We start from the raw sequence: 27,840 nt of genomic DNA on the forward strand, positions 1-27,840 counted from the left end.
ATAAAAGCACCAGGCTAATAAAATGCAGTGAAACTCTTTAATTTAAGGAATATAATTTACAAGAAAGTCCCAGAACCATTAAGTTAACATTTTGCTTCTATTGTATTACAAGTTAATGTCTATTTTATAAGTTTTATGTTGGTGAACACTTTTACTTGGGTAAAAAATCGGAGTTTAACAGGCCTGGTGATAAGAGGCTAATTAAATGTGTAAGCCACAACCATACTATTACGAAAGTAATATGAAATTTTCACTAAAAATGTTGTTGACTTCCTGTCTCCTAAAGTGGGCGGGGTCACTCGTCTCCTAAAGTGGGCGTGGTCACCGTCCCTCGGATTTATAAAAGTTTTAGTAGACAAAAGTGAGATATTAAATATAAATATTTACACAGCTAACGGTCATATAATATTTAGCATGACGAAAATTATTAACGTTAGCGAACGTTTGTTTGACGTTGCCTAGGAGATCTGTGCCAGACACCATGGCCAAATATCTTTGCCATGGCCAGACAGCGACAGGTCTGGAACAAATAAAAGTTCATTTTCTCCTGATGTGTCCGTCTGAAAATGCCATTTCAGTTTTAAAATGTTCAGAAGAGATGTGGTTTGTGAAAAACGAGTCCAATATTTACTTAAATTACTGTGGGGCGAAAGAATCGACTATAATCTGTGTTCATGGAGTCAGGAGAAGAAGGAGCCAAGGAGCCCAAACAAGGGGGCGTGGCTTAGTGCGGCGTCATGACGTCTGCGCATGCGCAGTGCAGTGACCGCGCAGTTCCCTCTGACTGAGACATTTGAAATAATCTGAAGCAGCAGCAGAAACACAGAAACACAGAGAGAGTCTAGTCTGTCCGTGTGTTAGAGGCTCCATCCCGCTCTGACCGACCCCCTGGACCGGTAAGAACCAGAACCAGCTCCCCTAACGTTACAGCACCTGAACCAGGACCAGAACCAGGCCGGAACTAGTCTAGACCAGCAGTCTGATAACTGGTTTAACTCTGAGATTAGCCCACAACACGTTAGCCTTAGCATTAGCATTAGCATTAGCAGCTAACCTGAGGAGTCCACCGGCTCTTGGACCAGACTACTCCCTGGACCTGGGCTCCGTCTACCGCTGTGTAACGCTGCTGCAGGGTTTTACCTTGTTAGTGGTGTAAACAATGAGACAAAGGAGCAGTTTAATTCAACTTTTAGCTTCACATCTGGTCCGGTTTAGAAGCAGCTAGAGCCGGTCAGACCCATGCGTGCTAAAGGCAGCCGTTAGCCTAGCCGTTAGCTTAGCTTCACTAACTGAACTGCAGTCAGTGGGTGTAACAGTTAGCTGCTGTAGCTCAGTTAGCAGCTGGTTTAACATGAATACTGCTGTCATCCTCTGGTCTGGATGAACAAACTGTTTCACATCTGTTTTATAACTGTTCATAACACAAACACGTTTTGGTTAAAGCGAGACAGACGCTGTTGTTTCATGCACTCATCAATTCTGAGATTTTGAGCCCTAGTTTGCTGCTTCTCTATCATGTCTGCTTTCAAAATAGAGGAAAGAAATGGTAGAAAATCCACATTAATGTTTTTATTTTACTTAATTTCATCAGTAGATTTCTCCTAATAAACCCACCAGGAGTTAGTCTGAGCCGTGTCCTGTCAGGTGTCATTGTAAAGCTCTCTCTTTCCTCAACAATGATGTCATTTCCTTTACATCAGCAATAAATAAATCCTAAAAGTAGGATTGACAATAACAATCTCTGTAATTTTACAGTCCAAGTCTTTAAGAAAGAGTTTTTCAGACTCAGACTCTGAGCTAGAAATCTCCACTTCAGCAGCACTTACAGACACCAAACCTTCCACTTTGATCCCTTTCTATATTCTGAAGGTTTTTACAGAGGGGATTGTTGATATATCATTCACAGCCTCATTTATACAACATTTTATTACTAAAAACATGGAGACATTAGATGTTTTAGGGTTGATGGTGACAGTATTTTCTAATTTACAGAGTGATAAAAAGAGCTATCCACAATCCTCCTCTGGAAAAACTAAAGACTCTAATATGTCAATATTATAATATGTTCTGTAATTTCCCAGCTTGGGATCAATAAAATCTATCTATCTATCTATCTATCTATCTATCTATCTATCTATCTATCTATCTATCTATCTATCTATCTATCTATCTATCTATCTATCTATCTATCTATCTATGTCAACAAAATAAAACAAGAATTTTTAAAGTAGCTTTATCCATTGTTCTGATTTCGGTTCTCAAAATATATGCAAATTAGCGCATAATTCATAACATATTGCCTAATTTACATATTTTAGAAAACTTGTTGTAATACAAAACATATTTGTCTTAATGAAAGTGATGAACTTGGGGAGTTTCATGGTGGTATCTGTGTTATTCAGCAGCTTTTAGATGAAGTCGGTCCGTCTTCATCCTCCTGAGTCATTAAGCTGCTGTTTCCTCCTCTTCCTCCTCAGTTACAACATGGAGCTGAACGACGCCAACCTGCAGACTCTCACCGAGTACCTGAGGAAAACTCTGGACCCAGACCCTACGGTCCGACGACCAGGTGACAGACCACAACAGACCATAAACCACCGACGCTCATGTCCTCATGCTGTCCTCACTGATTCTCACTGACATAATGCAAACGTGTCTGTTGATGTGAACAGTTCATCAGTGGAAGATGAAATGATCTCAGAAAGGCACTAAGTTACAGACGACACTTTCCCTTTACATTTTAAACTATATATTATTTTCAACGTTTTCATGTTGAAACTGAAAAGGAAAAGGGCCCTAATGTTCCAGTCATGGAAACTGAGAAAAAAAGCTGGAGTTGTTGCCGTCAGCTCCCAGAGTTCAGTTTGAGTTTTTCAGACCCCACTAAAGATTTATTTTCTAGAGAAAACTAGAGACTTTGAGTTGATGAGAGTTTCCAGTAGGGCTGCCCCCAACCAAAGATTTTCTCGGTCGACCAGTGGTCGTCATTTATAGCGATTCGTCGACTAATTGACCAATTAAAAGCCCTATAGCCTTTCATATACAGTTCAGTCATATTGATTTTGACAAGACACGGCTCCAAATGTTTTTTGTTTTTTTTCCTGCGACCAATCGACCAATGAAATCTTGGTCGGCTAATGATTTTTTGGTCGACCAGTGCTTGGTCGACTATCTGGGGGCTGCCCTAGTTTCCAGTGTTGGACCCCGAGCATGAGGGAATCCTCTCCCCTGGTTTAAAAACAAAAACTACATGTTTTTGAGTTGTTCTATGAAATAATCTCTGACATGCTGAGAAACTATTTTATCATAGAACAAGTCAGAGCCACAGACTGCACGTCTTTAAATCAGACTTCTGGGGCTCAGAGAGGAAGAAAGAAACATCCCATTCTGTTGCTGCTGCTGCTTTGTTTCCCCTTTTTACTCTGAAACTGTAGAAAACTACAATAATACACTGATATTGATGAAAATATTGAAAATGTTTAACTTTATGTGTTTAGGAGATCATTTCATCTTCCACTGGATGAACTGTTAAACACATTAACAGACGTTTTAAACCAGGGATCGTCTGTATAAACACACTGACTGAACTGTTTCCTCTCTGTCTGTGTGTGTCTGTGTGTGTTTCTGTGTGTGTGTGTGTGTGTCTGTGTGTGTGTGTAGCGGAGAAGTTCCTGGAGTCGGTGGAGGGGAACCAGAACTACCCGCTGCTGCTGCTCACTCTGCTGGAGAAGTCTCAGGACACCGTCATCCGCGTCTGCGCCGCCGTCACCTTCAAGAACTACATCAAGAGGAACTGGCGCATCGTGAGTATGATGCCTATACCTGGTACCGGTCCAGTAGGAAGAACAGAGTTCACCTGCTGTTAAAGAGAAACTCTGCTATGGTTTTACCTTAAAGGGATAGTTCAACATTTTGGCAAATAGTCCCATTGCCATAATCCCTATATATTCACCACGCTATGAGATAATAACACAACGTTACCACACAGAGTTGTTGTAGAGGGAAATACAGAGACTGCTTGATGAAAAACTGTCCCTGAAGGCAACGTGCATCAGTGGTTTTGCATGAATTTCCCTCTAAAACAACTCTGTGTGGTAACGTTGTGTTATTATCTCATAGCGTGGTGAATGTGCAGCTCACAACTTGTCCACCAGAGCGTTGTGGAGTTGTTGGATTGTGTATTTGATGAGTTTGATGATGTAGTCCAGTCATTTTATGAGAAAAGGTTAAACAAATTGCAACAGAAGCAAACTCATCTGATTTTGTATCCTCAGCATGTCCTGAGTGAGGGAAAAAAAGCCCCGAAGAATCCCATTAGGGGAAAGTTTAGAAAAACACCCAAACATATCCCATTTATACGCATTTAAAAAAAATTTTTCACGTGAATAGGGTAAAATTTTTAACCTTTAGATATCTCCACGAAAATTACTGAGTTGATTACTTACATTAAGACAAACAAAAAATGTATTACAAGTTTTTTGAAATTCTTTGTTAACATGAGCAAATTAGCATAAATTTGTATAAATTTGCATAAATTCCACCGTTTTGACGGCACATGTATGAAGTTGCTGTGGTGGTATACCGGCATGAAAATTGGAATGAGTTGACTCCATCGGTCAACCGACAAGTTGACCACTTTAAATTTCAAGATGACTGCAATTTTTCAAGACTGCCACATCCTTAGTAGAGCAGGTATGACATGCTCCGTCTCTATTAATGCTCATGGGCCTAAATTGGTTCCATTCCTTTTTTAACTGTAATATCATATTACAGTTAAAAAATGTCTTGTTCAATCTTGTTAACATATTATATGTTAACAAGATTGAACAAGACATTTTCACCTGCTCTACTCAATGTTTAGATCAGGTGTTGTATGTATGCAAATTAGCCATACGTAACTGGATTATGCACTGTTGGCTCATGCCATACCTGCTCTACTAAGGATGTGGCTGTCTTGAAAAATTACAGTCATCTTGAAATTTAAAGTGGTCAACTTGTCGGTTGACCGATGGAGTCAACTCATTCCAATTTTCATGCTGGTACCACCACAGCAACTTCATATACACATGTGCCGTCAAAACGGTGGAATTTATGCAAATTTATACAAATTTATTCAAATTTGCTCATGTTAACAAAGAATTTCAAAAAACTTGTAATACATTTTTTGTTTGTCTTAATGTAAGTAATCAACTCAGTAATTTTCATGGAGATATCTAAAGGTTAAAAATTTTACCCTATACACGTGAGATTTTTTTTTTATATGCGTATAAATGGGATATGTTTGGGTGTTTTTCTAAACTTTCCCCTAATGGGATTCTTCGGGGCTTTTTTTCCCTCACTCAGGACATGTTGAGGATACAAAATCAGTTGAGTTTGCTTCTGTTGCAATTTGTTTAACGTTGACCCCTTTTTTGGCCTAAAATTACTGGACTAATGAGGGAAACCAAGAAATCCCATAATGAGCCTCCGTAGCGTAGCTCTGAGCAGCTCACGGCTCTGCTCCACCGTTCTAAAAACAGCTTGCACCGACAACTAAAGGTAACGAACCGACTGCTATGACTATAGGGGTTATGGCAATGGGCCAGTTTGACTAAATGTTGAACTATCTCTTTAACTATCCTTTTAAAATGCTGCTTATCTCGGGCTTTTCTCTTGGCGCCACATCGCGCTTTGAGGCTCCGTTTACATGGAAACCATCTGAACAGAAAACGCAAAAGTGGCGTTGCCTTCTCCCTTTTTATTCTGCATTTAGACGAGCGTTTTGGGGGTAAATCTGCGTTCATACGGTGACGCAAAACTTTGTAGCACGGCAGGCGGCTTCAAGGCCATGTGACCATGGAGGAGAGGAGGGTTAGAGACACAGAGGATGATTTAGATAAATAACAGTCAGGTGGACCGGACAGTTTCCTAGCTGCTCTGTGTTCTGTATGAAGTTGTTGCCTCGTTGATCTGATTGTTGATCTTGTGTTTGTGTTGTGTGTTTTTCCTAAAGGTTGAAGATGAACCAAACAAAATCTCCGATCCCGACCGAACGGCGATCAAAGCGAACATCGTCAACCTGATGCTCAGCAGCCCAGAACAGATACAGAAACAGGTCTGTAGCAGATGTAGAGCTGCAACTACTCATCCATTAATACAACTATAATCATTATTAAATTAATCCTCAACTATTCTGATAATCTAATCATCAGTTTGAGTACCTTATTTTCCGGACTATAAGTCGTGTTTTTTTTCCTAGTTTGGCTGGCCATGCGACCTATATTCAGAAGCGACTTATACCGTAAATAAATGCGACTTATAAACCGGTGCGACTTATATTTTTACATTTTTTTCCTCTTCATGACGTATTTTTTGACAGATGCGACTAATACTCCGGTGCAACATATAGTCCGGAAAATGCAGTAGTTTTTAAAGGAAAAAAAAGTCCAGATTCTCTGATTGCAGCTTCTTCAATGTGAATGTTTCTGGTTTCTTTGTTCCTTTATGACAATAAACTGAGTCTCTCTTCGGTTTGTGGACAAAACAAGACATTTGAGGACGATGTCGTCTGGTGGTTTGAGAAACACTGACTGATGTTTTTAGACATTTTATTGACCAAACAACTGATGGATTAGTTGTTTAAATAATGGACAGGTTAATCGATAATGAAAATAATGGTTAGTTGCAGCTCTAGTTGTAACATGTTGGACTAGTCTTTGTCACGATACCAGAATCCTGGTAGTCGATACCAACGTTCAACACTAGTTCTGTCAGTACAAACAGAATTTGAACTATTTTAAAAACTAGAGAATGCTGCATTTCCTGAAGGAAATACGGGTGAATGCTGAAAGCTGGAAGCTGAATGAGCTGAATAAATTGTTGAAACTATGCTGAATTAAGTCAAAGCTTCAGTTGGTAACAATTATTCAGTCATATTTGCTGGAACTGTCACTATATTCTGATGGTCAGACATTAAATGAGTAATTTAGGACAAAATCCAACTCCTCTGGCTCCACCTACAGCCTGTAATCGTATTTGCCAAAATCCACCGCGCCCGACGATTCTCCACCAGTCAGGTAGAGGGAGCAGGAGGAGCAGCCAATCGCCGCTCCTACACGTCGTGCTATGGATACGGTACATCTTCTGTGGGTGCGTTTATGGCTACTTTGTGTGTGTCTGTGTGTGTGTGGGGCGCTTGGCAGAGGCAAAGACGGTTTATAAACTCTTTGGCAGAGGTTCATAAAGGGACCTGACGGAGTATTGTCTTGAAATTTCCGACCAAGTCGCGGAGTTTACTTTCACTTTCGTCAACTTACCAACTGGAGCTTTAAGAAACTGCTGAAGAAATCTTGAAGAGATGAAACAATATATGAAGAGTATGAAATGGTTTGAAATGACTTGAATTGTTGAAGATCAGAATGAAGAAATTGAAAGTCTGAAGTCTACTCAGATTTACTTAAAACTGACAGTTTGAAAACATTTTTGAACCATTACTAATGTAGATTAAACAATATCTGAAGGGTAAAAGTAGAAGATGAAAGATGGAGGATGTATGAAATGGGTGGTAATTACTTGAATTAGTGAAGAATAGTATGAATGAATTGAAAGGTTAAAGTGCACTCAGATTTATTTAAAACATGAGAACGTTTGAAGGTGAAACTGTCTTGGACGAAACGAGACATTTGAGGACGACGTCGTCTTGTGGTTTGAGAAACACTGATTGATGTTTTTTAAACATTTTATTGACCAAACGACTAATGGACTAGTAGTTTAAATGATGGTTAGTTGCAGCCCTATTCAGTAAAGTGTTTAATGTGAAGTAAATGCAGGCAGTTGTTGACCCTGAGCCTGTTGCCATGGTTTCTGTCTCCAGCTGAGCGACGCCATCAGCATCATCGGGCGGGAGGACTTCCCTCAGAAGTGGCCCGACCTGCTGACGGAGATGGTGACGCGCTTCAGGAGCGGAGACTTCCACATCATCAACGGCGTGCTGCGGACGGCGCACTCTCTCTTCAAGAGGTAGATCACCACGACGACGACCATGACAACCGCTCTGACGACGGAGATGAAACCGTTTCAACGTCCACACTGCAAAAAATCAATATCTTACCAAGAACATTTGTCTTATTTCTAGTCAAAACAAATCTCATTCTACTTAAAATAAGACTCATCACATTAAAAGCAGCTTGTTTTTAGACACTTTTTACTTCTTTCAAGCAGAAATAACTTGAAATAAGTAGAAAAATCTGATAGTGGAGCAAGTTTTTCTTTCTTATTACAAGCACAAAAAACTTGCTTTCACTGGCAGATTTTTCTACTTATTTCAAGTGAAAATTAGTTTGAAACAAGTGAAAATGATCTAAAAACAAGTTAATTTTTAGGTGATGAGTCTTATTTTAAGTGGGAAGTTTAGTTTTGACCAGAAATGAGACATTTTGACAAGAAATAAGACAAATATTCTTGGTAAGATTTTGAGTTTTTGCAGTGCAGACTTTACTCAGACGTTTTCACATCTTTGTTTCGTTTTGTTTCCTTCCAGATATCGACACGAGTTCAAATCCAACGAGCTCTGGACGGAGATCAAACTGGTTCTGGACACGTTCGCTCTGCCGCTGACGGAGCTGTTCAAGGTTTGTTATTATTACAATGTTGTCTGGTTTAACAAGTAGGGATGTAACGATACACTCAACTCACGATTCGATACGATTCACGATTTTTTGTTCATGATTACGATTTTCTCACGATTCTTTTTAAGTCAAAAATGAGCTACAGACAAATTATGACCTAATAAAATGATCTTTTACTCATGAGAGAAAGATAGTCTGAAAAATTCACCTTTCACTACAGATACACTGCACATCACCATTTATCACCTTTTATCACAAGTAAAACTGGGGTACTGAGGGACGGGAGGTAGAGAGAGAATACAGAGTGAATTAGTAGCTATATGTGCGTGGTGGGTGGCGGCGTCTGGTGTCGAACAAATGAATCAACCAGTGACTTTTGAGATAATGTAACCTACTTCTCACCAGAGACTTTGTTCTCGCGCATCGCATTTTTTTTATTTTTATTTCAACCGATGCGAGTCGTCACGCATTTGTACCGATTTTTATTCGTGTCACAATGCATCGCTACATCCCTATTAACAAGTGTTGCAATGTTTTGAAGTATTGATCATTCTGTTTCTGGTCTTCAGGCCACGATCGAGTTGTGTCAGACTCACGCCACAGACGTCAACGCCCTGAAGGTCCTCTTCTCTTCTCTCACGCTCATCTCCAAACTCTTCTACAGTCTCAACTTCCAGGTCGGTTCACTCTGCAAATCACTGTTCTGGACCGTTGGTCTCTTTAATACCAACTGGATTCATTATTATACATTAATTAATATATAAAATCTAACAAAAGAGAAGTGATGAGTTTGAGTTATTCATCTGTGTAAATAACTGTTGCACGATGACAATAATGCACCAGTGTTTTCATTTAAGAGTTGTGTTGTGGTGTTTTATTATAATATTCTATACTATGTTATGTTATATTGTATTGTGTTATTTTGTATAATATTATGTTATATTTATATTGTGTTATATAGATAAATAGGTAAGATAGATAAATACTGTATTTATCCCGAGGGAAATCCAGTTTCTCAGTTTCTCAGCTGCACAATCAGTCGTCATTCATCAACAACAGATCAGTTCATAAAACAGTGCATAGTGAATAAAAGAATAAATATAGAATAATATTTTAAAGTATTTTATTTTGCCACTGATGGTGAAGAGCTGTTTTCTTTCCTCAGGACCTTCCGGAGTTCTTTGAAGACAACATGGAGACGTGGATGACGAACTTCCACGGCCTTCTGACGTTGGATAATAAACTTTTACAAACAGACGTGAGTTGAGTTTGTTTCCTGCTCGGTTGGCACTGCCAAAACTCAAAATCTCACCGAGAATATTTGTCTTATTTCTAGTCAAAACAATCTCATTCTACTTAAAATCAGACTCATCACATAAAAAGCAGCTTGTTTTTAGACACTTTTTACTTCTTTCAAGCAGATTTTCACTTGAAATAAGTAGAAAAATCTGATAGTGGAGCAAGTTTTTCTTTCTCATTACAAGCACAAAAAAAACTTGCTTTCACTGGCAGATTTTTCTACTTATTTCAAGTGAAAATTTGTTTGAAACAAGTTAAAATGATCTAAAAACAAGTTCATTTTTAGGTGATGAGTCTTATTTGAAGTGGAAAGAGATTAGTTTTGACTAGAAATGAGACATTTTGACAAGAAATAAGACAAATATTCTTGGAAAGATTTTGAGTTTTTGCAGTGCGGTTTTGCAGCAGCTGCAGGTGGAAGTCATGAAGTCGTTTATAACTGTGTGTGTCTGTCTGTCTCTCTGTGTGTGTGTGTCTGTAGGACGAGGAGGAGGCCGGTCTCTTGGAGCTGCTGAAGTCTCAGATCTGCGACAACGCTGCTCTGTACGCGCAGAAGTACGACGAGGAGTTCCAGCCGTACCTCCCTCGCTTCGTCACGGCCATCTGGAACCTGCTGGTGTCCACCGGACAGGAAGTCAAGTACGACCTGGTGAGTGGCCGAGTCAGTCACTACGTTTACATGACACTTGGAAAAACCGAATTATTGCCTTAATCCGACAAGAACTGGACAACTGAAGTGCAGGTAAACACCTTAGTCCGACTGAAATCGGAGTTGGAGAACTCAGATTAAGACACCCAGATAATGCGATTGGAATTCGCCCGAGCCGAACCCGGCAAAGTAAAGAAAAAACCCCAACGTCAGCGCAGATTCAATGCATTTCACACAGCGCCACCAGCAAGAGTGTTTTATTTAAAAAAAGAAAAAAAACGGGAACTGCAGTTGAGGATTTATTATTAAGCTACTAAGTTGTTTATATTCAGTTTTTTAGGGGTGACAGAAAAGTCAACATGACAGGCGACGTATTAACCTGCTGAAACAACGGGTGACGCCATGAGGGGGCGATGGACCCGTCAGTTATTAGATTTTCTCAGTTGCATGTAAATTGAGACAAGGACAGAAGTCCGACTAGACGCCAAAATCGAATTTTGAGCCGAGCTGGATGAAGCTCTGCATGTAAACGTACTGTGTGTGATACTCATGTATACTCGACATACCCACTGAAAATGCATTAATATTTCAGTATACCCACTGCAACAAAGCTATCTAAAGTTAAACTGTTTTACATCAACAAATTAGACCACGGACCCCCGTTGGACAGAATTTGGAAAGTATACACCCGAAATACACAAATATTTGTTCTGAGACTGAAGAACATTACTTTTTTAGTCAATGTTCGTTCATTTTGGGGCCAATGGCGCAAATTTTTGGAAATATTGTAATTTCTGGAAAAAAGTGGTACAATTTCTCCTAAAATATTTCTAGAAAATAGTGGTTAACAAGTTTTTAAAAAAATTCCAGAAAAAACTGTCAAAACTTCTGTAGCTCACCAGTGCTTCTCCTGTGTGTGTGTGTGTGTGTGTCTCAGCTGGTGAGCAACGCCATCCAGTTCCTGGCCTCGGTGTGTGAGCGGCCGCACTACAAACACCTGTTTGAGGACCAGAACACGCTCACCAGCATCTGTGAGAAGGTCATCGTCCCCAACATGGAGTTCAGGAGTAAGAGTCGCCGTCTGAAGTCTCTGAGTCGTCGTCTGTAGCTCTTTTCTTGGTGTTTGTTCTGACTGACTCTGTGCTGCTGCTCAGGTGCAGACGAGGAGGCGTTTGAAGACAACTCAGAGGAATACATCCGCAGAGACCTGGAGGGATCTGGTACGGCCACTTTATTCATCCTCACTCCTTTGAATGCAAGGAGTTGTGACCTGCACATTCACCACGCTATGAGATAATAACACAACGTTACCACACAGAGTTGTTTTAGAGGGAAATACAGAGACTGTTGATGAAAAACTGTCCCTGAAGGCAACGTGCATCAGTGGTTTTGCATGAATTTCCCTCTAAAACAACTCTGTCTGGTAACGTTGTGTTATTATCTCATAGCGTGGTGAATGTGCAGCTCACAACTTGTCCACCAGAGTGTTGTGGAGTTGTTGGATTGTGTATTTGATGACTTTGATGAGGGAAACCAAGAAATCCCATAATGAGCCTCTGTAGCGTAGCTCTGAGCAGCTCACAGCTCTGCTCCGCCGTTCTAAAAACAGCTTGCACCGACAATTAAAGGTAACGAACCTACTGCTATGACTATAGGGGTTATGGCCATGGGATTATTTGCCAAAATGTTGAACTATCCCTTTAAAAATGAGAACATTCGAAGGTTAAACTGTCGTGTTCCTTCCTCAACGACGCTAACTAACGTTGCCCCCCCTCCTCCTCCCTCAGACATCGACACGCGGCGGCGAGCGGCCTGCGACCTGGTGCGAGGGCTGTGTAAGTTCTTCGAGGCCCCGGTCACAGCGATCTTCTCCGGCTACGTGAACTCGATGCTGTCGGAGTTCGCCAAGAACCCGGGGCAGAACTGGAAACACAAAGACGCCGCCATCTACCTGGTGACATCACTGGCCTCCAAGGCCCAGACGCAGAAGGTACAGCCCAGTTAAAAGAGTTTATACAGAGTTTAGAGAGAGTTCAGAGAGTTTACAGAGACTTTAAAGAGAGTTTACAGAGTAGAGCGGAGTTTACAGAGAGTTTACTGAGAGTTTACAGAGTAGAGCCAAGTTTACAGAGAGTTTACAGAGAGTTTACAGAGACTTTAGAGAGAGTTTACAGAGACTTTAGAGAGAGTTTACAGAGACTTTAGAGAGAGTTTACAGAGACTTTAGAGAGAGTTTACAGAGTAGAGCTGAGTTTACAGAGAGTTTACAGAGACTTTAGAGAGTTTACAGAGTAGAGCTGAGTTTACAGAGAGTTTACAGAGACTTTAGAGAGTTTACAGAGTAGAGCTGAGTTTACAGAGTTTACAGAAACTTAGAGAGAGTTTACAGTGTAGAGCCGAGTTTACAGAGACTTTAGAGAGAGTTTACAGAGTACAGAGAGTTTACAGAGTTTACAGAGAGTTTAGAGAGAGTTCAGAGAGTTTACAGAGACTTTAGAGAGAGTTTACAGAGTTGACAGAGAGTTGACAGAGAGTTTACAGAATTTAGAGAGTTTACAGATTTTACAGAGTTCACAGAGTAGAGCCGAGTTTACAGAGAGTTTACAGAGTAGAGCCGAGTTTACAGAGAGTTCACAGAGTAGAGCCGAGTTTACAGAGAGTTCACAGAGTAGAGCCGAGTTTACAGAGTTCAGAGTTTACAGAGAGTTTAGAGAGAGTTCAGAGAGTTTATAGAGTTTACAGTGAGTTTAGAGAGAGTTTATAGAGAGTTCAGAGAGTTTAGAGTAGAGCCGAGTTTACACAGTTTACAGAGAGTTTAGAGAGTTTATAGAGAGTTCAGAGAGTTTACAGAGTAGAGCCGAGTTTACAGAGAGTTTACACAGAGTTTAGAGAGAGTTCAGAGAGTTTATAGAGTTTACAGAGAGTTTACAGAGAGTTCAGAGAGTTTATAGAGTTTACAGAGAGTTCAGAGAGTTTATAGAGTTTACAGAGAGTTTACAGAGAGTTCAGAGAGTTTACAGAGAGTTCAGAGAGTTTATAGAGTTTACAGAGAGTTTACAGAGAGTTCAGAGAGTTTACAGAGTAGAGCCGAGTTTACACAGAGTTTACAGAGAGTTTACAGAGTTTAGAGAGTTTACAGAGAGTTTAGAGAGAGTTTATAGAGTTTACAGAGAGTTCAGAGAGTTTACAGAGTAGAGCCGAGTTTACACAGAGTTTACAGAGTTTAGAGAGTTTACAGAGAGTTTAGAGAGTTTACAGAGAGTTTACAGAGAGTTCAGAGAGTTTACAGAGTAGAGCTGAGTTTAGAGAGAGTTTACAGAGAGTTTACAAAGTTTACAGAGAGTTTACAGAGTAGAGCTGAGTTTACAGAGAGTTTACAGAGTTCACATAGTTACAGAGTTTACAGAGTTACTGTTGCTGCTGAAACACTGTGAACGAGACCTTAACGTCGTCTCTGTCCTCGTCTCGTCTCTGCAGCACGGCATCACTCAGGCCAACGAGCTGGTGAATCTGACCGAGTTCTTCGTCAACCACATCCTCCCAGACCTCAAGTCTCAAAACGGTGAGAATTGTTTTATTTTTAACGCTTTTCCTCCAAACCTTAAGAACAAACACTGCACGATGCAACACAACACTGCACCAGGTTTCCTTCCCTCCAGATAGAAGTTCCTTTCAGTTTTTCATGTTTTCACATTTCAGTCAAATTATGTCAAATTCCGTGTTAAAAACAGATTCCGTGTTAATTGTCTTTAAATCATATGGTCTCACACACACACACACACACACACTATAACACTAACACTAACTATTGTTGTCCTGTAGTGAACGAGTTCCCGGTGCTGAAGGCCGACGCCATCAAGTACGTCATGATCTTCAGAAGTCAGGTACGAGTCGGTTTATGAAGTTAGAGGTTCAAACGGACCTGAAGGAGTTGGAACGGAGAATAAAAGACTTGTTTCTGTCTCTGTGTGTGTGTGTGTGTGTGTGTCTGTGTGTCTGTGTGTGTGTCTGTGTGTGTGTGTGTGTGTGTGTCTCTCTCAGCTTCCCAAGGAGCAGCTGCTTCAGGCCGTTCCTCTGCTCATCGCTCACCTGCAGGCCGAGAGCACGGTGGAGCACACCTACGCCGCTCACGCTCTGGAGAGGCTGTTCACCATGAGAGGCCCCAACAACTCCACACTGTGAGAGTCTAACCTTTAACCTACACACTGAGCTCTGGTTGCTGTGGTTACTGAGCATCAGAGGAGACACTGAAGAAGTTGTTTCTGCTCCTTCGTCTCTGATTCCAGTTTCCAACGAGGCTAATTACGTTAATGTTTCATGTTGAAAACCACTGCAGTCAAGGTGTAGAGGCTGATGCACACCTAAAAAATCTTGAAAAACAGGTGCGTTGGAGCATAGGCTAGGAGTGAACAAAGGAAAAAAGGGTCTCCCGCACACTGTAAAGTCACTTGCAAAAGACTTTAATAAAACAAACAACGTTTCGGTCCACAGGACCTTTTTCAAGCAGAGATTTTTTTTTGTTGAAAACCACTGAAACGCAAATTCAACGGGGGGCTGTATGTCCCTAACATTTTAGGTCTAAAAGAAGGAATCTGAAGATGTTCAGTTTAATTGCTCCTGTTTTGTCGTAGTTGTGTCTGTCCCCGCATCGCCAAACTGCAAAAACTCTAAATCTTTCCAAGAATATTTGTCTTATTTCTTGTCAAAATGTCTCATTTCTAGTCAAAACTCATCTCTTTCCACTTAAAATAATCTTGTGTGTGTGTGTCAGCATCTCTCCTGCAGAAATGTCCCCGTTCACGGAGCAGCTGCTCAACCACCTGTTCAAGGCTCTGGCTCTCCCCGGCTCAGCAGAGAACGAGTACATCATGAAAGGTGAAGCTGAGTTCTCTGGTGTTTCTACTTATCCTTCTTCTCTTCCACCATATCTGCTGCTGGTTTAAACCGTCGCCTGTTGTTTTGCAGCCATCATGCGCAGCTTCTCTCTGCTGCAGGACGCCATCGTCCCCTACATCCCCACTCTGATTGGCCAGCTCACACACAAGCTGCTGCTAGTGAGCAAGGTAACACACACGGCTGCAGCTTCATACTCAACACACACAGGAGGACACATGGTTTAATGATCCAGTAGTTTATTAAGCTCTGAAGCAGACACACAACAGTGGCAGGTTTAACCAATAAACTAAACTACACTATAATATAAACTTATATTGATGGTTCTAATAGAGTTTACAGTTACAAACCACTGGACAGGATCAATCTCCTCTAACAACCAGAGCTCATTCAGGAGAAGGTTTGCAAAATTTCGCAAATTTTCAAAGTTGGAAACTTTCCGTGGGAATTAACGGGAATATATGGGAGTAAACAGGAATAAATCCGAAATTTACAAAATTGAAGTATGGCCCTTAACTATTTTTGCGACCACACTAATTGCTCAGCACATCCGCTCTGGACCACATGTTTTTGGCTATTTGTTTCTAGGTGATGTACAGAGTTCGGTTCGACGTGAGAAAAAAGGTAAACAAACCGGTTTCACGTGAAGGAGAAGAAGAGAGCTGGGTTTCTCCAAAAACGGAGCTCCCGCTCTAGTTTCAGAGAAAAACGCACTTTTGTGTCAAGTGGCAATCGGCTCATTTTACCGCTACTCTGCAGTGTGGCGTCTCCCAAATCATTTCTACGGCTAAATAAATATATTTGTAGGTAAATCTGGGGGGTGTGGCAGCGTGGAGAGCAGCGGTGCAGCGGTGCAGCGGTGTGGGTCTCTGGCTGCAGCGCAGCAGCTCCGGGACACTGCTGTGTGACTGGCCGCCGCTGAGTGCTCTGGGGCGGGGGCGGCCGGTCACAGCCCCCGCTGCTCAGCGCCCGCTCCGCTGCACGGTGAAAACAGCAGATAACGGGCTTTCAGATCCGAGTCTCCAAACCAGAAACGTTTGTAACAGCACCGGAAAAAGTCGCCAGATTTGTCGTCGGTCGCTTTTGTAAAAAAAAAATAAATAAAAAAAAAAGGTCACTAAGAGGGTTTGGAAAGTCGCCAGATTCAGCGATAAAGTGGCAACACTGTAGCCAACAGCCGCACAGCGCTGCACGCTGTCCCCAGAGCAGCATTCAAGGAGAACGATTACTCAAACAAAACCAAGATCACACAGTTTATAAAAAACATTTTGTTTTGATTTTAGTTTAAAACAGTTTTACATATCAGAGGACTACCATATTCACACACAGGGTACCTCAGAGTGGCTATTATCGTAATCTGTAAATCTGGTTTTGACGACTTAACTCGTCAATGGTCGCGAAAGAGGGAACTTAAATATAGTTGGGGGAAATATATTGTAGCATAATCTTGGCTACATGTTGTCTAACCTGCATCCTCTGTGTCAGAACCCCAGCAAGCCTCACTTCAACCACTACCTGTTCGAGTCCCTGTGCCTGTCGGTGCGCATCACCTGTAAGTCCAACGTGGCCACGGTGGGAAGCTTCGAGGAGGCGCTGTTCCCCGTCTTCACCGAGATCCTGCAGAACGACGTGCAGGGTGAGTCTCCGTTAACGACTAACCCTAACACTCCTCCGTTTGACTCTGTCCTCCTCCACACGGGGCATGTGACCAGACTTTCTTGTCAAAATGTCTCATTTCTAGTCAAAACTAATCTCTTTCCACTTAAAATAAGACTCATCACCTAAAAATTAACTTGTTTTTAGATCATTTTCACTTGTTTCAAACAAATTTTCACTTGAAATAAGTAGAAAAATCTGCCAGTGAAAGTAAGTTTTTTGTGCTTGTAATAAGAAAAAAAACTTGCTCCACTATCAGATTTTTCTACTTATTTCAAGTGAAAATCTGCTTGAAAGAAGTAAAAAGTGTCTAAAAACAAGCTGCTTTTTAATGTGATGAGTCTAATTTTAAGTAGAATGAGATTTGTTTTGACTAGAAATAAGACAAATATTCTTGGTAAGAGTTTGAGTTTTTGCAGTGTGTAGAAACTTCTTCCTCCTGTGCTGCAGAGTTCCTCCCGTACGTGTTCCAGGTGATGTCCTTGCTGCTGGAGATCCACTCCAGCTCCATCCCGTCGTCCTACATGGCCCTGTTCCCTCACCTGCTGCAGCCGGTGCTGTGGGAACGGACCGGGAACATCCCTCCGCTGGTCCGGCTGCTGCAGGCCTATCTGGAGAAGGGGGGGGCCACCATCGCTGCCTCGGCTGCCGACAAGATCGTGAGTCTGACTCTATGTCTACGTCTACGACCACACCGGCTCACAACTGTCTTTACACGTTCACTCTATACATTTAAAACTATCACCCAGACTCTGGTCTCGATCGCCTGTTTGAGTCCCTTCTAAGCTGCTTCACTCCTGCTACGGTTGATAATTAAAACATGCCCCGGTCCGACCCGCGGGGGTTGGAGCTCAGACCTGTTGCAGCCGGACTCACATAGACTCGCCACGACTAGGGATGTTCACAGGTACCCAAGTACCCGGGTACCCGAGTAGGCAATCTGCTATCCGGTTATGAATTTATTATCCGGTTAACCTCGGATTTAAAAAACGTCACGTTAGAGCAACAGTCTGGTGTCGGATCAAACTACATCATCAGGCCGTGGTTCGGCTTTTTGTCGTGTTAAACAGTTTCGGATCAAGCAGCAACGTGATTTTCTGCTGTGTAAAAGCGTTTTTGGATCGAGCCTCGGACTTTCAAACCTTTTACAAGAATCTGTGGTGGTTCCCTCAGAGACGACAGGTGTCATCAGGTCTGGTAGAAAATCTGCTGCTTTCAGTTTAGAAACAGTCTGAAACCTTCCCAGTTATTTCCTGAGACGATGCGAGGCAGAGAGGAGCGAAGGCACCAACATGTAGTGTGGACTAATAAAGAAGCACCGCTAATGATTTTAAAAAATAAATAAAAACAGTTTTCTCGTCCGAGGCAGCCCCGGCATAAAGATGCACATCTGCCCCGTATGTGCAACTTAAACTCCATCTCTACTCTTATTATCCACCTGATATTCAGTCTGACGACGCTGTGTGTCAGTAATGTGACTGTCTGTGCATTTATGCCCCGGCTGCTCTCTGTCCATCAGACATGACGTCATTTTATTTTTATTAAAGTTATCGGTTACCCGGGTACGACCAGGTTAGGATACTCGGTTAGAAAATTATTCTAAATGCCCATCCCTAGTCACGACACCAGGATTTCAGTAGTCGATACCAACACCAGTGAATGTACAGCTGGTTGAAACGTGCTGCTGTGTTCTGAGTTTGACTGCAGCAACAGTTTTGGCCACATTCTTACGTACGAGTTAAAAGGTAAAACAGCAAGTCATGATGTCGTTACTTTTGTTTATGTCCGATATTGGAAATTTGCCGATGTTGTCCAGCTCCTTAATTTCCGATTTATTAATTAATTTTCCGATAATAACCGATACCGATATGCAGCTTTTTCCCCTAACAGACCTCCTCTCCTCTCCTTCCTCCTTTAGCCGGGGCTGCTGGGAGTTTTCCAGAAGCTGATCGCCTCCAAGGCCAACGACCACCAGGGCTTCTACCTCCTCAACAGCATCGTGGAGCACATGCCCCCGTGAGTCCCCCTACCGCTGGTCTGAAGGTCTAACGGTCTAACTGATGAGGTCATAATGAGGTCATCATGAGGTCACGATGACATCATCACGGTGGTGCTGACCTGTTGTCTCCCTCCTCCTCTTCCTCCTCCTCCTCTTCCTCCTCCTCCTCTTCCTCCTCCTCCTCTTCCTCCTCCTCCTCTTCCTCCTCCTCCTCTTCCTCCTCCTCTTCCTCCAGAGAGTCGATCACTCAGTACAGGAAGCAGATCTTCATCCTGCTCTTCCAGCGGCTGCAGAGCTCCAAGACCACCAAGTTCATCAAGAGTCAGTCGCTCCTCCTTCATCATCTTCATCTTCATCTTCTTCATCTCCATCTTCATCTTCTTCCTCTTCATCAGACTCTGTTGAGACTCGTTCTCTGACCCTCTGCTCCTCCTCCTCCTCTTCCTCTCAGGTTTCCTGGTCTTCATCAACTTGTATTGTGTCAAATACGGAGCGATCGCTCTGCAGGAGATCTTTGACAGCATCCAGCCCAAGTGAGTCGCTTTAATATATTAATGTAATATAATCTGGTTTAATCTAATCTGGTTGAGCAAATTTCACAACCTGTTGTGATATATTGCTTATTATACCACGGCTAAGGGGCGTTGTTCGGCCCGACGCGAAGCTTTTATAAAACGGTTACCAATAATGACAATATGAAAGAGGGATACGCAATCAATTTCATGTAGTTTTATTCAACCAGAAATACATATTATCCAATAAAAAGCTGTTCCCAGCTGTCCAGACGTTAGCTCCAAGTAGCTCTGTCACTGCTCAGTCCCCTCTACCATTGTTAACCCTCTGGAGGTCAAAGTTCACCTTCAACATGTCAATTCTACTACTTAGTCCAGTTTTTAACATCGTAAAAACACAGACTGTCTGTTTCTTGATGGAGTTAGGGATGGGCTGAGAACACAACGAAGCCAAACAACAAAACCCAATATAATACAGTGTGATAAAGTGCTACAGTGCTCAAAAAAACCTTTGGGTATTAAAGCAGAAACCGTGTGTGACGCTCCGTGTTGTTGCTTCCTCCCGGTGTGACGCTCCGTGTTGTCTCCTCCCGGTGTGACGCTCCGTGTTGTTGCTTCCTCCCGGTGTGCTGCAGGATGTTCGGCATGGTGCTGGAGAAGATCGTGGTGCCGGAGGTGCAGAAGGTTTCTGGACCTGTGGAGAAGAAGATCTGTGCTGTGGGAATCATCAAGGTCCTGACGGAGTGTCCCGCCATGATGGACACGGAGTACACCAAGATCTGGTGAGGACCGGGACTCACTGACCTTTAACCCCCTGACCTCTGACCTCTGAGCTGCAGCTCGGTGAACACTCATAACCTTTATTTAAACTCTGAGATATATTGGAGCAACCTCATTTACAATATAGCCGAGATGAAACACAGAACATATATAAAGACAGAAGACAAAACAATTGAGACATACATAAATATTCAGACATAACAAACACACATGAGCATAACTTGAATACATAAGTGTAGTTAAAAGCAGGAGCAGTTAGAGGTCAAATATGATGTAATTATGGATTTAAATTGGCCCTGTTGGTAAAAGTGAGGTGAGTTTCAGATGATTTTGCAGCTTGTTCCAGGTTGTTAACACTGAACTTGGAAAGTCCAGTTTTTCTTCCTGTTGCACCTGCAGAGGAAACCTGCAGTGTGAGCCAGTCTGTTGACCGTGTATGATAGAGTTAATATAGGATGGTAAGAGACCAGTGAGAGCTTTAAAAATAAATAAAATCCAGTGTCTATCAGGCCTGGTAGATAGCGAGGGCCGTTCAACTTGAGAATACAGGTCACAGTGATGAGTTGTAGCTGTCGCCTGAATTAAACCTCAGGGCTGAGTGATAAACGGTGTCCGGTGGATGTAGAGTTGTAGCTGATGCATGCTTATACAGATGCTGACTGGTCGTCAGACTTCAGTCCTGTAGAGACGTGAACTAGTTGATGTTGAACCTTCTGATGACAACGGGTCTATAAAGTTCCAGTGGATTTAAAGGTTTAGATGGAACAGAAACTGAACTGGGTCTGTAACTAGACCGTAAGTAGACTGGTAATATCTGAACACAGTGAACCTGTAGAATGTAAATGTTAGTGAGTCAGTAGTGATGAACTGTGTCGTGGCCGGACACCGTTTCAGCTTCAGGTTAAACATCGTCCACTCAACGTTACGTTTAACAGACGAGACATTAGTTTCTTCTCATCAGTTTAACGTAGCGATAATGTAGCGATAACGTAACGTTGAGTGGAACTTGTCTCAGACTTCAGTGTTTCCCCCAGAAAATTTGTTAGTTAAGGTGGTGTCTGACCTGTCGACGGGGGGGGGGGGGGGGTGGTAGCGCGGAGATCTGTTGACGGGGGGGGGGGGGGCGGATCGATCGACGGGGGAGGACGCGCCGTGCCGTATTAAAGTTTCGCTTTCAACTCGCGCTGCTGTTCTGCGTGCGCGCTTCTCTGTGGTGTGTATGTGTGTGAGAGGATGCGGCCACTCGTCCGACGGGGGGGGGGGGGGGAGAGGGGGCGAATATCGCTACAATTTTTTTTTTTTTAAGATGTTAGTTTAGGCGGCAGCTCTTTGTTGTTAAGGCGGCCGCCTTAACAGGAAAGCGCTGCGGGAAACCCTGGACTTTTCTGATCAACGGTTTCTCAGTTTGTGACCAGACGTCGACTCAGTGTGAAGTCGTTTCAGTGTCGACGGCCTCAAGAGACGTGAACTCCTTCTGTCATTTGGTTTAGAAGATAATTAATGGCTTAAATATTAATAACTGGTCTAATATTAATAGATACTTCAAATATCTAGTGTCTATAATCAGTAATGTATTTATATTATGATTAAAAAATGAACTGGTGCAGAATAATGGTGATGATGGAAACACTGATTATTTCTCTGACAACAATCGAACCAAGAAAATCTGTAGTCACAACCTCAGACTGCTGTTAACCTGACAGGTGTGTGTGTGTGTGTGTGTGTGTGTCCGTGTCTGTCTCTCTGTGTGTGTGTGTGTGTGTGTGTGTGTGTGTGTGTGTAGGACGCCGCTGCTGCAGGCGCTCATCGGGCTGTTTGAGCTCCCAGAGGACGACAGTATCCCTGACGACGAGCACTTCATCGACATCGAGGACACGCCGGGCTACCAGACGGCGTTCTCCCAGCTGGCCTTCGCCGGGAAGAAGGAGCACGACCCCATCGGAGACGCCGTGGGAAACCCCAAGATCCTCCTGGCGCAGTCGCTGCACAAGCTGTCCACCGCCTTCCCCGGACGGGTACGTTGCTCCGGAGACGGCTGCTCGCCGCTCTGGAGACTCTATGGCTCAGATTCAGCTTCGTTATATGTGGAAATAAATCAGATACAAATCGGATCTCTGCCAATACGTCTGCAGTCTGAACAGACAGATCAGATCTCCTGGCAACGCGTGTCATACATCATCAATGATAATATTCATTCACGTGCTCACGCGTCTCGCTGAACCTCTGTAGCCTGTGATTGACACGTGGGGCTGAGCTGGACTACCGTGGCCAGCTGTGGTCAGCTGAGGTCTGATGTGGCCACTGTCACAGGAGTTACAGTGTTTCATTTTTGTGGTGTCCGCGTCTGTTTTTTTCCCCCTCACTAGTTCTTGTTTTCATATAGGCTACTGTAGGCCTAGAGTAACATTCATTTCTATGCGGATCGATACGAGGGCAAGCGAGGGAGCGCAAGATAAACACCAGATTTCACGTTTTCCTACCGGCAAAAACTGAAGCCGATCCGATAAGAAATCAAGAGAGGAAAAACAAACAATGTAGCCTACACAGATGTGTCCAAGAGGCTTTGTCCCGTCCTCACTACGTGACGGAGGATCGAATGGTGGCACAACGTCACCGTCGCTGTCAGCTGCTCATCTCACAGCAGCTCCGCTCCACGCTTCACTAATGTTATTTAGTAACGTTCACTTTGTAAGTGACGTGTCGGATATAAACTCTGAACACCAGACTCACCTTTGTCACGTAATAATATAATATTTTTAAACAATTTCCTGAAATCACTAGTTTATTTCCAGCGGGTTGTTTCATGCAGCACAGCAGGTGTAAATGCAGATTATCAGATCTGGGTCACTTCTGTTAGAACATGTAAATAGACATTCAAAAAAATCGGATATAGGCAACAAATGGGAATTGGGCATCAAGGCCTGTAGTGTAAAGACAGCCTGAGACTCTGACAGCAGCTCAGACGAGTCTCAGAGTCTCCGTCTACGACTCCGCTCTGACGCCGTCGTGGCGCCGGATCAGTTCGCTCCTATTCAAGTCAGTCAGAGCTAAGGTTGCAAAATTCTGGGAATTTTCAAAGTTGGAAACTTTCCATGGGAATTAACGGGAATAAATCAAAAATTTACTAAATTGAAGGTTGGCCCTTAAAGGGACAACGAGGAGTTTCTCCATCGGGAGAACGAGAAATAAACAAGTCTCACGTTAATGTGGATGAATCTCCGTTACCACTTGTTAATGGTCCATTTTAGATAAATCTATGGTTTTGTCTCTATGGTTATTTTGTTATTCAGGGTGTCCGCGGGGTTTTAAAAAGTATTAAAAAGTGATAAATCAAAAAAGCAAAATTTAATGGCCTTTAAAAAGTGATAAATTTGGTCCAAAGGTATTAATTTTAAAGAATAGGTATTATTTTTTTTTCTTTTGGACAATGACTGGTTTTATTTTGATGAAATAGGCGTAATAAAATAAATAAAGCATTACTTGCTTGCGCCGCTACTTCAAAAAAAAAAGGAATGATATTTACGTCATATCAATTCATTGTATTCATTGGCCGCTAGAAATCTAAAATCATCTTCGCGCGCATAGTTGTCAGGCGGATAGAAGTGCTAGTGAATCTCTTCGGATTTTAGCGTGTGGCAAAACGTTTCGAATATGGGAAAATGCAAGTTTGCAGAAGACTTAAATTGAGATGACAGGCGCCTTGATGTAGCCTATGTGTGTGTCAATGTAGATGCACGTCACGCGCCGCACATCCGATGTGCTCTTTTTTCATGCACTCGCGGCTCACAGCTCCATGAACCTTCTACTGCCAGCCCGGTGTTTAGTCGGACCGGGTCCGGGTCTGCTCCGTTTGAAAGGGCAGGAAGCCCCGAAGCGCTACAGATACAGACACCTGCAGCAGCTGCAGCTTCTACTGAGAGCTGAGGTCAGATGGAACGCACGTGAGGCACAGACCGACGGTGCAGATGTGCGGACATTGTTGAAACTTTTCACACTGATGTAAAAACAAAAACATATATATGGCCTACCACTGTGTTCTGTGACGGTAGAGACAGAACCAGGTATTTATTTAAAGAGTTAGTGAGGTGAGTTGGGTGAGGGAGGGAGGTGAGGAAGGAAGACGGAGCGAGGCAAACTGGGTGAGGGAGGGAGGGAGGGAGGGAGGGAGGTGGAGTGAGGTGAGTGAGGGGGGGGGGGGGGGGGGGGGGGGGCAGGTGAGGGTGGGATCAGGGGAGAGAGGCTGGTGATTGAGAAAGGCATGATAAGATATTTTATTTTTGATCAAATGTTCCTGATGACTTATGGATGATGCCCTGTTGTGCAACCGAGTCTCCTGGGTAATGGTAATGATGTAAGTAAGTGTTGGATGATAAAATCTATGTACATGTCATAAAATCTTTCTGATTGACAATGGTGCAACTCGATGTCGTGGTGGTATTAAAAAAAATCTGAAGGTAGTGAAAAAAGGTATTAAATGGTAGTAAATTGACTCAAAGATTTGCGTATATACCCTGTTATTATTAGTGGTGGTGGAAATTAGGGCTGTTTTCGACTAAGGATTTTCATAGTCGAATCTGATTCGTCAGATTTTGCCATAGTCGACTGATCGTCGAACCTTTTTTTTTTTTTTTTTTTTTTTTTTTATAGATAGCAGCAAATTTGCGACTTTTTCCGTTTCAAACAAAAGAGCTAAAACACCCAAAACAATGGTAGGTGTAAAACAAATACCTTTATTTATTTTCCACACTTTGGATGATTTTTAGTAGCCATTGTGAGCCAGGGTATGCGTTTATGTCACGTTGCCCTGGACAACGCTCCTTTTGCTCGGACTGTGAGTGGCAAATCAAACATCCCTCAACGTGATGAAGGATAGCGGTGGTCGTGGACACAGAGAAACCGGGTAAAACATGTAGTATCAAAACAAACGGAGGTCAGAAGGACTCGACAATCCGTACATTACGTTAATCAATCCTGTAACACACAGTGTGACCGCGGCACCGGCAGAGAGACAGACAGGCTGCAGAGGGACGAGATCACAGCTGTGACTCCCGACACTTATGGTGCGTTCATGACAACTCGGAAGTCGGAAAAAAAAACAAGTTCCTCTTCTGAAAAACTCTGACATGTCAAACTTTAGGATGTGTTAGAGACTAATTCATCTGTCTAACCATCACAACTATTGACACTTGAAACGGTAAACACAGCTGATCCATCGAAAAAAAATCACCGCTGGAGTTAATTTATTTTCCGTGATTGAAAGCAGGTTCTTGAATGTAACTCGGTCAAAGTCAGATGTATCCTCACAATGTTTTGCTGTTCTGTCAGGTCATGCATGATAAATGTTGACAAAGTTAGACTGTCAGACTTCCTTGATTTTAAACTTTGGCGGCTCTGCCCCTCGTCTTTTTGCTACTCCGTGAGTGTTCTGCAGTGACTTTGACGGTCCTACTGCTCACCTCCGCTCATTTGAAAAAAAAAAAAAAAAACCTCCGCTCATTTAATTGTGCAACTGCAGTGGGTGATTTATTAATACGTAAGACTACCGTTTAAACGCACACATCATTTTGAACTCTTTATTAACAGAAAGTAGGCAGATTTTGTATCAAAATAGTCTTTTTATAACGAAAAAAGACATTCTATGTAACAATTTATGCTCAGCAGCCGTGGGCACCCCCATATAGTCAGAATGGTAGGGGTTAGATTCGACTACGAGGTTCATAGTCGAATCAGACCCCTCCGAATCGAATCGTCGAATCGTCGACTTTTGGAGGTCAGCCCTAGTGGAAATACCTCCATTGACTCCCGTGGTAAGCCTCATGCCCCCTAGTGGCAGGATGTGGGTGTTGCAAAAGCGCCCAGAAAACCCATTCACTCCAGTGTATGTGTGTTGCCCACTTGCTGGTAAATTGATGAAAACAGCCGTGTTTTTGTTTTTAGGTGTCTTGGTCATATCAGATTATACTTATAATTAGTTTATTACAAAATTGAAGATTGAAACATTAATGTAGACAACTGTTTTTTTTTACTCTCCTATGTGTTAATGTTTATGTTTATGGCGGCTGTGGCTCAGGCGGTAGAGCGGGTCGTTCACTAACCGGAAGGTCAGCGGTTCGATTCCCGGCTCCCCCTGTCTGCATGTCGAAGTGTCCTTGGGCAAGACACTGAACCCACACCTGCCCTGTGTGAATGTGTGTGAATGATTATCTTCCAAAGCCTGTCTGCGAGCAGTGCTCTATGAATGTGTGTGAAAGGGTGAATGCGACCATTACAGTGTAAAGCGCTTTGAGTGGTCCGAGTGACTAGAAAAGCGCTATATAAGTGCAAGTCCATTTACCATTTACCATTTATCTGTAAAGGATCCTCAATGATGCTATTAACGTGGGTGATCTATAAATGTCCTTAAATTATTGAAAACACCACACTGCTCATTCACCAACAATGCAGAGATGTCAGTTCTTTAGCAAAACCCATATTCCTCCACCAGGAGGCGCTGCCATTGGACCGATGCTGTCACTACTCTCTTATACAGCGCTCTAGATTACTCTACATGCTCATGTCTAGTGTGTGTGTGTGAGCTGTTCTCTGATTGGTTGTTTCCCCCCGTGTTGCTGCTCTCTGATTGGTTGTTTCTGCTGCTCTCTGATTGGTTGTTTGTGCTGCTCTAGGTGCCGTCGATGCTGAGCAGCAGCCTGAACGCCGAGGCGCTGCAGTTCCTCCAGGGTTACCTCCAGGCCGCCAGCGTGCAGCTGGTCTGACCCGTCGCCACGACGACAACCACGCTGCTGCTGCTGTCCCCATGGCAACCACCACCAGAGACGACGACGCGCTGCAGCAGGACGGCGGCGGTTTGGACCCTTGGAGTCTTTAGAGATTTGTTTTGACGTGACGGTGACGTGATGATGTGACAGAGTTTATTTTAAAGGTTTTTAACGTCACGGCCAGAAGTCGACAAGAGAAATAAACTCTTTATTTCATCTACAACAACAACAACAACAACGACAGCATCAGCGGAGAAATAATCAACAAGTATTGAAGTGAAGTTGAACATTTGGATCTGACGGAGGATTTATTTTCCTTTAGCGCTGCTTCTTCTTTTGTATGTTTGAACTCTTTCTGCTCCTTCTTCCAGAGACTTCAGTCACGATGCTTCTCCTCCTCTCCTTCTCTCCTCTTCCTCCTCCTCCTCCTCCTCTTCCTCCTCCTCCTCCTCCTCTCCTCCTCCTCCTCTTCCTCCTCCTCCTCCTCCTCCTCTGTTACACGTCTCATCTCTGTAGATCTGTCTGTTTGTTCGTCTGCTCTGTTTCTGCACCGTTGGTTTCTGTGAATAAAAAGAGGCACTTGTATAGATCTGCAGCCCCGGTTCCTCTCTCGTCCCTCTGAGTTCATGTGTGAGTGCTGGACGCTCCCTCCAGGTGAACTCGTGTGTCTGAGCCTTTGGTGTCTGCG

General features: G+C 42.9%; 1 protein-coding gene across 1 annotated transcript; it reads left to right on the forward strand.

The window, feature by feature from the left end:
* The first annotated feature begins 778 nt into the window (after positions 1-778).
* cse1l (CSE1 chromosome segregation 1-like (yeast)) lies at positions 779-27,245 on the forward strand. Its single transcript, XM_085775512.1, has 25 exons — positions 779-896; positions 2,478-2,569; positions 3,661-3,803; positions 5,993-6,094; positions 7,853-7,998; positions 8,519-8,609; positions 9,176-9,283; positions 9,772-9,864; positions 10,387-10,554; positions 11,492-11,621; positions 11,709-11,774; positions 12,342-12,544; positions 14,032-14,116; positions 14,377-14,438; positions 14,596-14,732; positions 15,326-15,429; positions 15,520-15,617; positions 16,933-17,083; positions 17,554-17,762; positions 19,022-19,119; positions 19,338-19,423; positions 19,554-19,635; positions 20,250-20,396; positions 22,178-22,409; positions 27,060-27,245. The coding sequence occupies exons 2-25, from the start codon at positions 2,485-2,487 to the stop codon at positions 27,147-27,149; spliced, it is 2,916 nt and encodes a 971-aa protein (XP_085631638.1). The 5' UTR covers positions 779-896; positions 2,478-2,484; the 3' UTR covers positions 27,150-27,245.
* Positions 27,246-27,840: the final 595 nt, after the last annotated feature.

Source organism: Trachurus japonicus, chromosome 5 (assembly GCF_045865225.1).
Source record: "Trachurus japonicus isolate A0001 chromosome 5, Traja_1.0".
Classification (NCBI taxonomy): Eukaryota; Metazoa; Chordata; class Actinopteri; order Carangiformes; family Carangidae; genus Trachurus; species Trachurus japonicus.

Bases quoted from the DNA above. Each gene is read 5' to 3' on its own strand.
- cse1l (XM_085775512.1), top strand. From the start codon at position 2,485: ATGGAGCTGAACGACGCCAACCTGCAGACTCTCACCGAGTACCTGAGG. The intron at 9,865-10,386 runs GTGAGTTGAGTT...GTGTGTCTGTAG, and splicing joins ATAAACTTTTACAAACAGAC to GACGAGGAGGAGGCCGGTCT. The intron at 14,733-15,325 runs GTGAGAGTCTAA...TGTGTGTGTCAG, and splicing joins GGCCCCAACAACTCCACACT to CATCTCTCCTGCAGAAATGT.